Here is a 16,045-nt window from a genome sequence, read left to right on the forward strand (position 1 = left end):
GTGGAAAACAACGGTTTAATGAGCCTCCAGAACCAAGATCCCATGAGCCATTAGTGTATTCTCTCCTCCATCCCTCACCTCTGCTTCTTGCCCATTGGCTTCTTGCTTGTAGACCTGCTTTCTCAGATATAGTAAAAATTATAGCCACTGACATTGACCACATTTCACTTTTCTTATCATACACTTGGCATGCCTTCAGCTGCAGCCACATTGAACTACAGTTGGACAACATGGCACTGTCCAATAGTAATACAATGTAAGTCACATATGTAATTTAGATTTTTCTAATAGCCACATTGCAAAAGGTGAAAAAATAAGGGGGGATTTAATTTTAGTAATATATTTTATTTAATCTACTATATCTAAAATACTATTTTGACATGTAACCAATATAAAAATACATAATGAGCTATTTTGTATTCCCTTTTTAATACTCAGTCTTCAGAATCTGGTATATGTTTTACAGTTATGGTAAATGTCAATTCAGACACTAAAGTTTTATCAGAAATACTTGATCTGTATTTAGATTTCAAAAAAATCTATCATTGAAAAACTAGATTCTCATACCCAGTTTTGTTCCAAACACTTAAAAAATTTTCCCAATAACTGCACCAAATGTCAATTTTTGAATTTAAGTTAATAAAAATTAAAGCAAAATTAAATTTACTTCCTTAATGACACTAGCCACATTTCAAGTGCTCAGCAGCTGCATATGGCGAGTGGCTACCATGTTGGACAGAGCAGGTCTGACATAGTGTTTCACGGCATCATTTCTTTCCTTACCTAAAATAATTATGAAAAATTTTAAACACAAATTCAGTTATGATACCCTAATATCTTTTGTCTCTGTCAGCAATTTTTAAGCCTGATCAAGTTTGTAATCTTTATTCATGATTTAGAGAAGAACAAACATTAACAGTTTACTAGAAAGACTGGCGACATCAAACCAGGAGAAAATGCAAACACTTGGAGTGGGACACTGGCCAGTGTGACTAGAGTGTAGTGGAAAAGGGAAAAGTCATAACAGACAAGATCACAGAAATGGCAGTAGCCAGATCCTGCCTAGCTTTGTAAGGTACCCTTCACTCAGTGGGAAGTTATTTGAGGTCCTTAAGCAGATAAATGACATTATCTGTCGTGTGTTTTAAAATGCTCACTCTGACTTTTCTGTGGAGAATAGGTTGGAATAGGGCAAGAATAGAAGCAGGAATACAAGTTAGCAGGCTGTTGTAACAGTCCAGATAAGAGATAATAGTGACTTAAACTAGAGTGTGAGTGGTGAAATTAAGAGCAGTGGATGGATTTGGGATATGGCCCGACAGAAACTACTGATGGATTGAATTTGAGTGTAGAGGAAATAGAGACATCAAGGATAATTTCAAGGATTTTTAGCTTGAGGAGCTAGGTGATGGAGATGCCATCTCCTGGTTTGGGGAAGACAAAAAGGAGAACAACTTGGCAAGAGATAGGGTTCTGTTTCAGCCATGTTAAATTTGAAATATCTGATTGATAACCATGTAGAGGTGGCCTAAAGGTAGTTGTACATATATGTTAAGCATAGAATTCCAAGAAGAGGCCAGTGCTGGAAATATGAATTTGGAAGAAATCACAGTGGAGTGGTGAGCAGTAAAACCCTATTTGAATGAAGACATAATGTGAGTAAGCGAGGAGGCAATAACTTATTGCCTTTAAGACGACTCTTAATTTCCCATGAAGGAGAGCAGAGAAATTGAAAGATATAGCAGGAAGCATATAAGTGGAATTAAGAGAAGGTTGGGCGAGAGCATGTTTGTTTGGGGTTTTTGTGTGTTTGTTTTGATAGGAGATGATGGAGCAGTAAGAATACTGATGCAAACGCTCTGTTAGAAGTGAAATACTTGCAAAGTCCTTAAGAGGATGAGAGGAAATGGGATCTGGAGAAAAATTGTAGGGTGGACTGTTGATTAAAAACAGAGACGCTTCATCCACAGCAGCAGAAGAAAAATCAGAAAGAATGATGAATAAGTAGATTCATTCCTTCACCAGATATTAACTGAGCACCTGCTTCTATACTATGCTTGGGGATATACCACTAAACAAGATCAAGTCTGAATCTTCCTGAAATGAATGGCATATAGAAGGTTCATATTATTTTTGTTTTCTCAGTGAACGCTGAATTAACGTCATCCCCTAAGAGTGAAGGTGAAGGAGGGAATATTTGTAGCATGAGGAGAGAGAAAAATATATGAATTTATTTTTTTGGAAAGGTGAAAAGCAAACATAGTAGGGAAATGTGGCTTGATTTCTGGACAGTGTTAAGTAAGTAGCATTTGAGAATTGTAGCCATGAGTTTAAGGTGAGACCAGTAAGCTTGCACTTGTTTTTCTTTAGCACTCGTGAGCTATTGGACTAGGCATGATATAGGTGGATAAGTGGTTTTAACCAGAGATAGGGTTGAGGCTTTACTAGGCAAGTTTCACAAAAAAAAAAAGAGGTGGGAAGGAGTTAAGAGTATTTGCCATGGAGTGATTTTAGTGAGGAACCATGGAAACTGAGCTGGGTAAGAAGAGAAGTGAAAACATGATGGGTAAATAATGGTGAGAAAGTGGTGGGGTCAGTAGGTGAATCTAAATTTTCAAACAAGGAAAAGATATAGAAGTAATATATACTCTGTATAGAAAATTTGAAAATATTTGAGGTTAGAAAGGGGAGAAAAACAGTACCACCATCCAAAGATAACCATTTGTTTATATTTGCTGTGTTTACTTCTGTTTTTTTTTCCTGGCGATAACTTTTTAGGGTTGTGTTAAGTTTGCTAGACCTTCCATAACAAAGGCTACAGATTGGGTCATTTAAACAACAGAAATTTATTTTCTTAAAGTTCTGGAGGCTACACGTCCAAGATCAAGGTTCAGCAGGGTTGGTTTTTTCTCCTTGGCTTGGAAATGTCTGTCTTCTCCCTATGTCTTCACATAGTCTTTTCTCTATCATTGTCTCTGTCCAAATTTCCTCTTCTTATGAGGACACCAGTCATATTGGATTAGGGCCCACCCTAAATTTAGATCTCATTTTAACTTAATTACTTCTTTATAGACCCTACCTCCAAATACAGTCACGTTCTGAGGTACTGAGGAATGAGAACTTCAATATGAATTTTGGGGGGGACACAATTCAGTCCGTAACATAGGCGTTGTTTGGTTTCAGTTTTTTACATAATTGTGATTATTCCTTGAATATAATTTTTGATCCCATATTTTACCAGATAATGTTATAACTTAAACATTTTCCCATTTTATTGTTTAGGCTTTGTAAAAATGTAACAGCTGCAAAATACTTTGTCAAGTGACAAATGTATTGCAATATCCTAATCAGTCTTCTGTTTTGAACATTTAGGTGCCCCCTCCACCCCAATTTTTTTGTTATTATAAACAATATTAAAGCTTTTTAAATAAAACCTCTTTTTGTATTTTGGATTATTTCCTTAGACTAGAATCTCAGAAGTTGATTATTTTATCAAAAACTATTGCAACATACTGCTGAATTGGAGAAGTATTGAATCTTGTACTTTCTTTCTACATGACTGTTTTCTCTCTTCCTGCAGTAATAGACTGGAATGATGTTAGAAAACATAAATATGGTCACCTATCAGAGTCAGCATCCCAATATCAAGGTAAGAATAAATCTATTTAGCATGGAAAAATTTAATTTGACATCTCTTACCATAAAACCTTTGTTTTTAGAGGTCTGAGTGTACCAAGAACTCACTGGTTAAAGCAAATATAGTTTGTAGAGGTACCTGTCAAACGCAATATGCTTTGTGTTGAGCGTGAAATCAGGAAATTTAGATTCTGAGTCCAGGCAATCTCAAATTAGCTTCATAGCTTTAAGAACAGTTGTTTATCCTCTCTGGATTTCCTTCGTTTTTAAGAGTAAGGCAGAATTGGGTGGTGTACTTCCATAACTACTAGTAATGAACTGAGTATCTTTTAAAATGAGAGAATTGAACTACACAAACTCTCAAGCCCTATTTTACCCCAGAACTTCACTGTTCTGTCATTTTGGTGTGTTTGTCATGATGACTTATGCTGTAACATTTTTTTCTTTAATAGAAGCTACTGACATCCTGGAGCTAGGTAAGATATTTTTTTGTGTGTTTCTGTTAAATATGGGGAATTACTAAGCCAGGGATTAGATTGTAACTAGGTAAAGAATTCCATGTGTCTCTGTCTCATGAACTAGTGAATCCTGTGCTCTTGTCTGCCTAATGAGCCCACATAATTCATCTTTGCTGTCATGACAAACTCTCCTTATCAGGAGGCCACAGGCCACGCTAACAAAAAGGGAGAGAGGTGGTTAATTACATGAGTACAAGAAGGAATGGGAACTGAACCAAACTGGAAGTTACTTCTTAATTCACTAAATCCAGAGCTAAAACAAACCCCCATTGTCCATAAATCAGAATTTGTTGGGATTTTCCCAAAAGAAATTATTCATGAGATATATTGAACTGAAATTAAACCTAAAGATTTTCTAAATTTTTTAACTACATAAAAACTGAAATATTAAAATATCAAACAACAGGAGTCAGACTGATACTGCATTTGGTTTTCATCCCTGAATAGTGTACTTCCACACTAGGATTTTAGAAATGAAACTAATGTTAATATTTCTCAATCAGCTTTCAGGGTTCCTATATAAATGTCAGTCTTAACTTCTTAGAGTCCTTTAAAATTCTGCATGTTCCTTAAATATTAATATCCTGATACCTTCATTAACTTTTGTTGAAGTATTGTTATATACTTTGTTATTGCAACTTCCTGTGTTCAGCCCTATTATTATCATTTTCTGTTTGCTCCCTCTTTCCTTTTCTTCCAGTAACATATTACTTTCATTGCCCACTGACAAAGAAGGTAACATAAAGTAGTAGAACACTAGACAAGGAAAGCCAACTTTGCCACTTAGTAACTTTGTGACACTAATCCTTGGTTTTCTGATTTGTAAATGGGGATAATAATCCCATTCTACCTACTTCACAGGGTTGTTAAGAAGATTACATGAGCTAATGGATGTGAAAACATCTTAAAAACTCTCAAATACTTTTCAACTTTGGAGGATTATTATTTTCATTTGTTCAGCGACTATCCTCAGACTTTAAGTCAAATCTTGTGACATTCTTTGAAGTGAAGCATTCTATGAATATGAGCTGAAGAAATGAATGAAATGAAATAATGCAGGTAAAGGGCCTGACACTTGATAAACAATAAATGATAGTCACTTTTTATAATTCCTTAAAACTTTCCTCAAGCTTTCTAAGGTACTGGTGTGTGGTAAACAGCATGGACATAAGAATCAGACAGGCCTTGGTTCAAATTCCTTTTCCCCACTTACCAGTTTTGTGACTTCAGGAAAGATGCTTAATCTTTCTGAGCCTAAATAAAACCCATCTTACTTAAACCTACTTTTCAGGTTATACTTAACAGGGGAAATATTGAACATAGTATGGCATGGTGCAGGCAAACAGAAGGCACTCAGTGATAGCTGCTGCTGTTTTGGGGTTTGTTGCTAATGTGAACGATAATAACAATTCTAGTTCAGTGACATTTAAGGTATGTTGTGAACAACATATTCTGTTGACAGGGAATTGTGAAAAGTGGATACTCAATTCAACATGAAGTACATAAAGTGATACTAAAATTTGAAAGTATGTTTTTCCTTGTGAGAGTAGAGGTAGCACAGCCAGGCATAGCCTCTGGTAAATTAATCTTGCATATTTCATTTTGTCCATCAAGCATAGAGAGTAGTCCCAAATACCAAACTGAAAGAAAATTCAGTAGATTTTTAGAATCTCAGAGTTTGGAAGAGGCCTTAAAATAATCCAACTTGACTCAACATTTCAAAATCCAGCATTTTGTGTTTCTTGTAAAATGTCTTGTCTTAAACTCCCCAAGCAACTCACTTCATATTTAGACAGATATTTATTGGGCCAAAATCTGTTTCTTTGTCAATTCTATTAGTCCTTCCTATAACTTTTAGAGCCTTACGGTATAGGTTTAGCTGGTTTTTCACTCACTGGCCTCTAGTTATTTGAAAGCAGCTCTAAGGACTGCTTTCTCACTGCCACTCTGTTACTTTTCCTAGTTCAAGCAACCATCACCTCATACCTAGATTATTAGAAAATCTTCCTAACTAGTCTTCTGCCTGCAGCCTTACCCTCCTCGAATCCGTTCTTCACACTGCAGACAGAGTGACTCCTCCCACAAACCCTTTTGTGCTTCCTCTTCTCAGTAGTGTAGTATGTGAGACTCTCCGAAACCTGAACACTGCTCTTATCGACAACCTCTTTTCTAAACTGTCTTTATCTACCCAGTAGCCATACCAAAAGATTCAGGTTTAGAACTGCTTTTTCTCACTTTGGGGCCTCCATACATGCTTTTCTCTCTGTCTGAAACAACAACAAAAGAATTCCCTCTCTCTTTGGCTGACTCCCCGCATATCCTTTTACACTTTAACCAGAAGCTTAGCGGTTACTTCCTGTGGGAATCCTTCCACAAACCCTCCTATAGCACACTCCATCTCCAAGGGTAGCACTTACCCCAGTTTATTACAGTCGGCTGTTTAATCTCTATCCCTCAATAGATTGAAGCTCTATGAGGGCAAGAACAGTATTTTGATCATGGTTGTATCTCCAGCACAGTGCTTTGATACACAATATAAATATTTGTTGGATGGATGGATGAGACTTTGCTTTCTTATTCACGCTAAATGTTCATTATTCCTTCAGCTGGTCCTCATGTGACATGGTTTTGTGTCTCTTCATCACTTAGGTCACCATTTAGGCTTTGCTTTGTTCTATCCCTCTCGAAGTATAGCTCCCAGAACATTTAATTTCCCAGGTGTGATGTGATGTTACTCGTCCAGAAAAGAGTAGGACTATTACTGGTTTGCTTCTTTTCATTCACTCACTTTTCAAACTTTTATGGCGCCTCTATTAAGTTTCAGGCACTGGGTTAAACAGTGAAGATTTTTTAAAGTTCATAAAAGATATCCTCAATCCATAAAGACCTTACATAAATAATTATGATAATATGATGTAGAGAGTATGGAAATAAAAGTGTGAATAGGATGTTATAAGAGATTGGGAATGGTGGGATTTGTTTTGGGAAGACAGGTAAAGTAAAAATTCTTTTTTTGGCTTGGTGTTTTATCTTTAGATGATCCATTAAAAAACGTCAGGCTATTGAACTAAAAGGCCTATGGACCGTGTTTTAAGGATGAACTACTGTATATCTTATAAACTTAGCTTTGGACATTTTAGGATAACTGGGTTTTGTTAGTGCTGGTTATGCCAAAACTAAGTAATCATTTGAAAGTGCCAAGAAAACCTAGGGTTGAGGGTTATGAAAAGGACTTGCTCTATTTAAATTGATTGTAAAATTATATGAAACAAAGTGCTCCTGGTGCTGGAAGAGAGTAACTGATGAGAGGAACAGAATACAGAGTCTAGAAATAGATCCAAGTGTATATAAGAAATTAATGTATAATCAAGGTGACATTTCAAATCCGTGGGGAGAAGATGATTTGTTCAATAAGTGAATTTGAAGCACATTTATTGAACAAAAGTGAAAAGGAAAGCTGTATCTTTGCCTCATTTGTCTCACAAAATAAATTCCAAATAGATCAAACATTTAAATGTAAAAAAATGAAACTTTAGAAATCCTAGAAGAAAACATGGGTTACTATTTTTATAATACTGAAGTGAGGAAAGCATGATATGAAATCAAGAAGTCATAAAATAAAAGACTGAGAAATTTAAGGGCAAATCCTATCAGACTGAGACAAGTGTCTTCAACATATATGACAAAGGACTAATATATCTTCAATCTACAAAGAACTCTTAGAATCTGTGAGAAAACAAAAGAATACCTCAGTGAAAAATGGCAAAAACAATATAAACTAATAAGGCTAAAAAGATCTTCAACTGTATTAGTAGTCAAAGAATTGCAAATATAAGTGTAACAGTGTTTTGTTTTTGCACTGATAAGATTATCAAAATTATAGAAATTGTTAAAACAGTTTTAGCAAGGATATAAGAAACATACTCTGATGCACTATTGGTAGGAATTCTGTTGTATCAAAACATAAAATATGCATACTCTTTGACCATTAATCCCACTCTTAGGAATTTGCCCTAAGGACATAATCTTAAAGATGTTAACGATATGTACACAAAGGTGCACATCAAAAATTAGAAAACAGTGGGGCTTCCCTGGTGGCGCAGTGGTTGAGAGTCCGCCTGCCGATGCAGGGGACACGGGTTCGTGCCCCGGTCTGGGAAGATCCCACATGCCTTGGAGCGGCTGGGCCCGTGAGCCATGGCCGCTGAGCCTGTGAGTCCGGAGCCTGTGCTCCGCAACGTACGGCAAAAAAAAAAAAAAAAAAATTAGAAAACACTTAAATGACCATCAATAGTATTTAACAAATACTTTTGTTATGTAAATTATAGTGCACATAAACAATGGACCACTTTTCAGGCAGTAATCTTGGAGTCCAATTTCTGATCTAAAGACTATGATTGTCTTTACTGCTCTTAAGAATTTGGGTTCCACACTTTAGGTGGAACAAAGTGGAGTTCTTGTAGAGGAATGTGGACAGAACAATAGCCAGCATGAATGGAGGTGCCTGACATAACCATGTTAAATTAGGAGCAGTTGAGGGATTTGGGACATATTTAGGGGATTAGATATATTATGTCTAGGACCAGTGGGTAAAGGTTAGAAGATGGCAGACTTTGGCTGATTCTGATGGTTAAAAATCTATCCATTTGTGCTATTGAACCATAGCCAAATAATGAGTTTCTCATCATTGGAATTATTTAAGCAGAGGCTAGAGGGACCATTCACATCTCAGCTTTTATATCACCTCATCAAGATGCCTTTCTTGACCATCCTGCTTAAAACAGCACACACACTCTCTTTTTCCCTCTTACCTTGCTTTATTTTTTCTTTATTTGAAAAGGGCCAGAAACTGTACAGTTATTATCTGGGGTCCCTGTTACCTTCTGGACCAATTGAATTGTATTTATTTATTTATTTATTGTCTCTCTTCCCCTTTACAATGTAAGCTCCATGTGGGCAGAGATTTTGGCTGTTTTGTTCTTCACTGTATCACCTGTGCCTAGAACTGGGCTTGGCATATAGTAGTAGTTGCACAATAAATATGTGTTGAATGAGTGAATATTAGAGAAAGGGATTAATGCGTTCAGCTGGTGGATCTCTTGTGCTTTACATTTTAGGGGACTTCTAATTTTTTAAGGTACTTCTATGCAGCTTGTAAGTCTCCTCAGGCAGGGATCTTATTTCCTAATAATAAATGTAACTATCATGTGGTATGTTTGTTATAGTTTATAAAACACTTTCATAAGCATTATTCAGCCATACAAATGAGATGACTGGCTTTCTCTCATCTGTAAGGTGTCAGCTCAGATGTTTCCTGTGTAGAGCATCTGTCCATAACTTCACCACCTAAGATGGTTCCCAGTCTCTATCTGTCACATCACATTATTTTATTTCCTTCAAGTACTTATCACTTATTACCTTATTTAGTTGTTTGTGTATTAATTGTGCCTCATCATGCACCAGAATGTAAATTCCATGAGGGTAGGGACCTCCTGCCTTATCCTAGCACTTAGAAAAAGTGTCTGGCACATAGAGGATACTCAAACATCAGTTGAATGAATAATTGAAATCACTCTATAAATTATAAAATATCAGTTAATAATGTTAATCTTCACAATAATCCTTGACCCAAGTATGGATTAGATTTCCCTGTTCTGCATTCTCAGGGCAACCTGTACTACCTCATTAACTTAAATTTATCATAATTGTGCCAGATTCTTTGTGTTATTATTTATTTAATACTACTGTTTATCTCTAAACTGCAGGCTCCATGAATTTCGGAACCATGTCTATCTTGTTCCCCTAACATTTAACACAGTGCTTTTGCACTTAGAAGGAGTTTAATAAATATTTATTGAATGAATGAGTGTGTGTACAATCTTGTGGGATATTGTCTCTGTCTTTCAGATGAGTAAACTGATGCTTGGAAGGGTTAAGTAATTTATTCAAGATGGTTAGTTATAGAAACAAGACTTTAACCAGCATCTTCTGACTCTCAATATCATTCTTTCAATTACACTATTAGTTTCTAGGCATAGAAGTTAATCAGTACTACGTAGGGAGCCTTTGAAAATACAGATTCTCAGACCACACTCAGAGACTACTGAATGAGGACCTCTGAAGATGGGTCTCAGAACTGTATTTAAAGAAAAATTATTTAGGATATTTTGATGGTAAGTAGCATTTGAGAATCAATATTATATCTTAGGGGTTGGCAAACAACTATTTGGGGGCCAAATGCAACCCACTGCCAGTTTTTATAAATAAAGTTTTAGTGGAATGCAGTCATGCTCATTCAATTACATATTGTCTATGGCTGTTTTCATGCTGCAACGTACAGGTTGAGTATTTGTGACAGAGACTGAATGGCCCAAAAAGCATAAATTTTTTTCTGTCTGCCCTTTAAAGAAAATTTGCCAACCCCTGATCTATATTTTATTGCCTGTCCTATTTCTTTTGTGATATTTTAGTGCTTGGTGATGTGGTAGACATGTTTGGCTTCATTATGGGACACTATAATAGGTGCTCAGATATTCTTATTGAGTCAATAAAAATTATTTGGCAATTTACCTGATAATAAGGGACTAAGCTATAAATAGCCTAAGCAATCAAATTTAAGAAAAGTACTAATCTAGGTATGGTTCAAGCAAGTGAACCCTCAACAGGGGGTGAACTGCTTTTAACAAAGAGATTCCTTTTCATTCACTTGGTAATAGGGTGCTCCCTAAATGGTAGAAGATGTGAGATTTCTTACCTATATAATAGGGATTGGTTTCCATAATTGATATGTGTAATAGAGAACTATAATTCATACCCTAATTATTTTGGTATCCCGATGCTGCTATAATTCCTAAAGCCAAAGTCTTTTGGATGCTTTTGGTCAGAACGCAAACTTATACAAGCAACCCAGGACTGACCAAACCTCTTCCTGCACTTTCCTTATACAGTAGCTGTTACCCACATGTAGGTATTTAAATTTAAATTAGTTAAAATTAAATAACATTTAAAATTTAATTCCTCACTCACACTAGCCACATTTCAAGTGTTCAGTAGTGACATGTGTCTAGTGGCTACCTTATTGGTCAGCACAGATACAGACCATTTCTATTATCACAGAAGGTTTTAGTGGGCAGTGCTGCTATAGATGCCAGAGTTCAAGAGCTGCAGTCTAGTCAAACCCAAGACTTACTATTTGACTTATTTATTTGTAAGAATGGAAAAATAATTTTTAATGTTTTCTTTTTCTAACAGCCAATAGTGATGAAAGTATTCAGTCTTTGCTTTAGAGCCATCTCAGCTAAGAGCAAACGCTTTATTAAATTCTGATAAGCTCTTTAATCTTGACTCCAGGAAATACCCATCTCATTTACCCTATGGGCTAACTGTCTATTCAAGATGATTAATCATTGGCGAGTGCATGAAATAGTTCAGAACTGACTGTGATTTCTGGCCAAATCTATTTGGCTTGGTTAGGATGGTGGGAAAGGAACCAGTTTTAAAACAGAAGCTATAAAGTCAATAGAGTATAAAGTCTTGGCATCATCTTTGCAGTGATTTAGATTTCATCATTCAGTGACTCGTTTTTATTCCCAGCATCTAGTGCTTTTTGCATGGCCCAAAGGGGCCCTGTGCTGCTCCACTGCAGAGGAAGCTTCAAGAAATGCTGGTTTGCTACAGTGTTTTAGCTTGTGAGAGTCTCTGGGACCTTCCCTGCTCCATCATGGGGTCACCTCTAGGTGGGTATTAGAGGGAGATTCGTAACTGATTTAACCTTTAATAAAGAACTTGGTAATATTTTGTGGTCCAGTAAGATATGTCTTTAATAGCCTATCCCTTAAAATGTTTTCCCTGACCCCAATAAGTGTCACCTTAAAGATTGTTTCTCTAGCACAGTGTTCCTCAAACTTTGAGAGGCCCTAAGGCCACTTCAAGAGGCTAAAAGATTCTGTAAATTTCCCAACCTATTCTTAGTTACTGTCATCAGAAATGCTTCTGAGTATCTACTTTTCTCTAAATTAACAGATCTTTGTCATTTTGCACCTCAGAGCAATGCGACAGTGGCAGGGATAGGAATGGGTTAGGGGTGGGTGAGAGAGAAACAGTTTTTAGAGTGAGGATTCAAGTATAATCTCACTCATTCTGGCTTTTCCTGCCCTCAACAACTCGTCTTACCCAATGTCTCAAGATAGTCTCTTCTTCATTCTTTCTGATCTGAGATGGTAGGATTCAACCACATTAGGTGTTAAAAGCAATCATTTGATGGCAATAAGGAACCTTGACAGGAGTCAGATTGTTCAGAAGGAATCTCCTCACCCACTTTCTGCCTCTCCTGTTCTGTTTTCCATGAGCTTCCTGGATACTTCTTTGAGACACTGGTATGACTTGCTCTAGCATTATGGATCACTTTAGGGACTAACATGAAAAACACCTCAGGTCATCTTAGACTGTGATTTAAAAACATTGATCTAAAATGATCCACTCAGGTCACCTTGATTCTTCCCCTTAATACTCCTTTGAGCCCAAACAGAGCAAAATAAGTTTTCTTATGCTCCAGACGAGTCTGAAAATAGCCTAATGTTTAGTGTAGGTTACAACCTGAAAGCATTTTTTAGGAGGTTGACTGTGATAGAGATTTCTATTTCCTTTACAGGTCATTTTACCTGGGACAAATACCTAAAAGAAACATGTTCAGTCCCAGCACCTGTCCATTGCTTCAAGCAGGTAATTGATTCTCAACATCTTTAGTAGGTGGGAGGCAAGTAGTCTTTTCTGGTCCTTAAACAAGCAAAACATGAGGTGGGAGCCCTTGGGCTTCTCACCTGAAGTCCCCAGAATAAAATCCTATGGGAAGAATACAACTCAAGACTCAAAACTCAGTGTGAGTTTTAGACATTCTCCCCAACTTCATCCCAAGTAACACCTTCTCCATCTCTTCACCTCCTTGAGGCTATTCTGTGTTACTGAAAACAGTCACTAATTTTTACTGCAGCTATTAGTTCAGGCAGATAGGAAACAGAGGTATGGCCCTTAGACAATTCTTGAAAGTGGAGCAGTATTCATATCTCTGTATTCAACTCCCCTGCCACAATCTTATCTTTCCATAAGGATACTGGCACTGAATCCCATGGGGGAGTGTGTTAGGACCTCATCAGAGGACATTCAGAGCTTCCTACATAGGATTAAGTGCCCCTTACAATGTACAGATGATGTTGACTATATCAGTACGTGATAGGCTAGTAAACAAAGAAGTGTACTGTTGCTAAATAGAGCTACGCATCAGGAAGTTGTTTATATCTCCCTCCCTTTAGTATTCAATCATTATTTCCACAAACTGTCAATGTTTCACTTTGAATTTTAATTTTGTCTATGCTCTAAATAAAATAAATAAAAGTACAAATTTAAGACTTTTGCTCATTTGAAATAACAGGGACTAAATTCATACTCCCACCTGAAATGATTTAAAAAGACAAAATATATTAAATAATGGTTTTCAAGTTACTGAAGATCAGGCAGCCAAGCACAGTGATCTCTGAGAGATGGAAAACAAATGAGTTGATCCCCCTTATATTTAGTGCCTTAAGATAGTTTTGAGACCATGGCCCAGGGAAGGGGAACCCACGTTGAGCCTGGGAGATTCCCTAAGTTTAGGAGATGGAACTGAGAGCCCAGGGAGACTAGAATTTTCAGAACAGAGTACCAGAGAGGAGAAAGCTGCACAGAAAGAAAACTGTGGAAACCCCCCTTCAAGTGTCCATCAAAGTACCGTTGTTCAGTATATGCATGTGAGCATCCAAGCCAAGGGAAAAACCGTCTGAAAGGATTAGAAGGATAGTAAAAGGATAGAGCCTGGTGTTCACACAGGACTGGGAATAGTACCTGATCCCACCAGCTAGACTGGAAAATCTCATAATTCATGTGACATTGGGTGGAATACTTGGGAAGATCCTGCTCAGTAGTGGGAAATGATTAACCTCAGGATTAGCATGCTCTGAACCTGCCTAACAAACTAAAAGCAAGACTCAAAATGATCAAATTATTTCCCAGTAACGTAACTGCATCTAGGAACACAGCACAAGAAGGGAATGCAAAAATATCCAGCACCTAACAGGTAAAAGTCACAGTGTCTGGCATCCAGTCAAAGATAATCAGGCATGTAAGGAGGCAGGAAAGCATAACTAATAATGAACAGAATAGTCAATCAATTGAAACAGAACCTATACAAATCTTAGAATAGCAGATAAAAACATTAAAACAATTAATTATTTTAATTGTGTTCCATATGGTTGAAAGTTAAGCAGAGAAACGGAAGATATAAAAAGACTCACATTGAACCACTATGTGCAAAATGAAAAATACACTAGATGGGAAACAGTTAATGGTAGAAAACAAGATTAATAAATGTGAAAACTTAGCAATAGAAGATATCCAAAATGAAACACAAAGAGAAAAAAGAATTTTAAAAAGATGAAAAAGAGATCAGTGAGGCATGGGATAACTTCATAGACCATGTAATTGGAGTGCCCAAAGGAGAGAAGAGATGGGGGACTGAAAAAGTACTTGAATATAAAAGGGCAAAAAATATTCCACAATTGAGGAAAACTGTAAATCCACAGATTCAAGAAGTTAAATGATCCCCTAAAAAAAAGAAACAAGAAGAAAACTATACTAAGGCATGTCATAAATTATCAAAACTAGGGATAGAGAACATCTTAAAAGCAGCCAGAGGAAAAAAGACACCTTATATACAGGGGAACCAAGATAAGAATGACATTATATTTTCTTGTCATAAACAATGCAAACAAGAAGAAAGTTGAGTAACGTCTTCAAAGTGTCAGAAGAAAAACTGTCAACCCAGAATTCTATATCCAGCAAAAATATCTTCCAAAAATGAAAGCCAAATAGAGATACTTTCAGACACACAAAAACTGAAGGAATTCATCACTAGCAGACTCACTATAAGAAATGTTAAACGAAGTCCATCTTGCAGAAGGAAAATGTTACCAGATAGAATTACAGATCTACACAAAGGAATGAAAGTCACTAGAAATTGTAATTACAAGGGTAAATACTTAAGATGTTCTTATTAAGTCTCTGTAAAGATAATTGACTGTATAAACAATGATAATAACATTGTGTTGTAGAGGTGGTAACATGTATTAGTAAAATGTATAATAACAATAGCATAAAAGCCAAGAGGGGAGAAATCTTAAGTATACTATTATAAAATTCTTATGCATGAAGTAGTATAAAATTACTTGAAGATAGACTGATAATTTAAATATGTTTAAACCCCAAAGCAACCACTAAAATAATAGAAAACAAATAGCAAGATGGTGGATTTTAAGTCCAGCCATATCAATAATCTATTGATAAATGGTCTAAATGGCCCAGTTAACAAGCTGAGGTTGTCACATTGGCTAAAAAGTAAGACCCAATTATATACTGCCTGCAAGAAATTATGCTTTAAATATAAAGACACAAATAGTTTAAAAGTAAAAGAATGGAAAATTTTACCATGCTGACATTAAGCCATAATAAGGCTGAAATGGCATATTGATGTCAAAGTATATTCCAGAGGCAAAGGATATTATCAGGTATAAATACAATAATTTCATCATGAAAAGGGGTCACACAGTCCTTACACGAAGCAAAAAATGATAGAACTGTAAGGAGAGATAAATCTAAAATTTGTCTGTAGGGCTCTCTATAATTAAAGAACAAATAGAAAATCAGCAAGTATATAGTAGACTTGAGCAATGCTATCAACCAACTTAACCTAATTGATATATATAGAACACTTTCCAGTAACAGAATATACATTCTTTTCAAGTGCATACAAAGCATTTACCAAGTTAGACCATATTCTAGACCATAAAATAAGGCTTGATAAA

The 16,045-nt window shown here is 36.2% G+C and overlaps 1 protein-coding gene across 9 annotated transcripts in view; it reads left to right on the top strand.

The window, feature by feature from the left end:
* The window catches only part of SCMH1 (Scm polycomb group protein homolog 1), a 191,953-nt gene that overhangs the window by 52,981 nt on the left and 122,927 nt on the right, over window positions 1–16,045 (top strand). For 5 of the 9 annotated variants that reach the window (XM_082651095.1, XM_082651098.1, XM_082651103.1 and 2 more), the window contains 3 exons: window positions 3,581–3,649; window positions 4,089–4,112; window positions 12,805–12,875. In XM_082651095.1, coding sequence (XP_082507221.1) covers window positions 3,581–3,649; window positions 4,089–4,112; window positions 12,805–12,875 — 164 coding nt within the window. Of the gene's footprint in view, window positions 1–3,580; window positions 3,650–4,088; window positions 4,113–5,063; window positions 5,214–11,799; window positions 11,891–12,804; window positions 12,876–16,045 lie in introns of those variants that run through there. The other 4 variants (XM_082651102.1, XM_082651101.1, XM_082651096.1 and 1 more) reach the window with 4 other exon arrangements.

Source organism: Grampus griseus (assembly GCF_964374135.1).
Source record: "Grampus griseus genome assembly, chromosome: 1".
Classification (NCBI taxonomy): domain Eukaryota; kingdom Metazoa; phylum Chordata; class Mammalia; order Artiodactyla; family Delphinidae; genus Grampus; species Grampus griseus.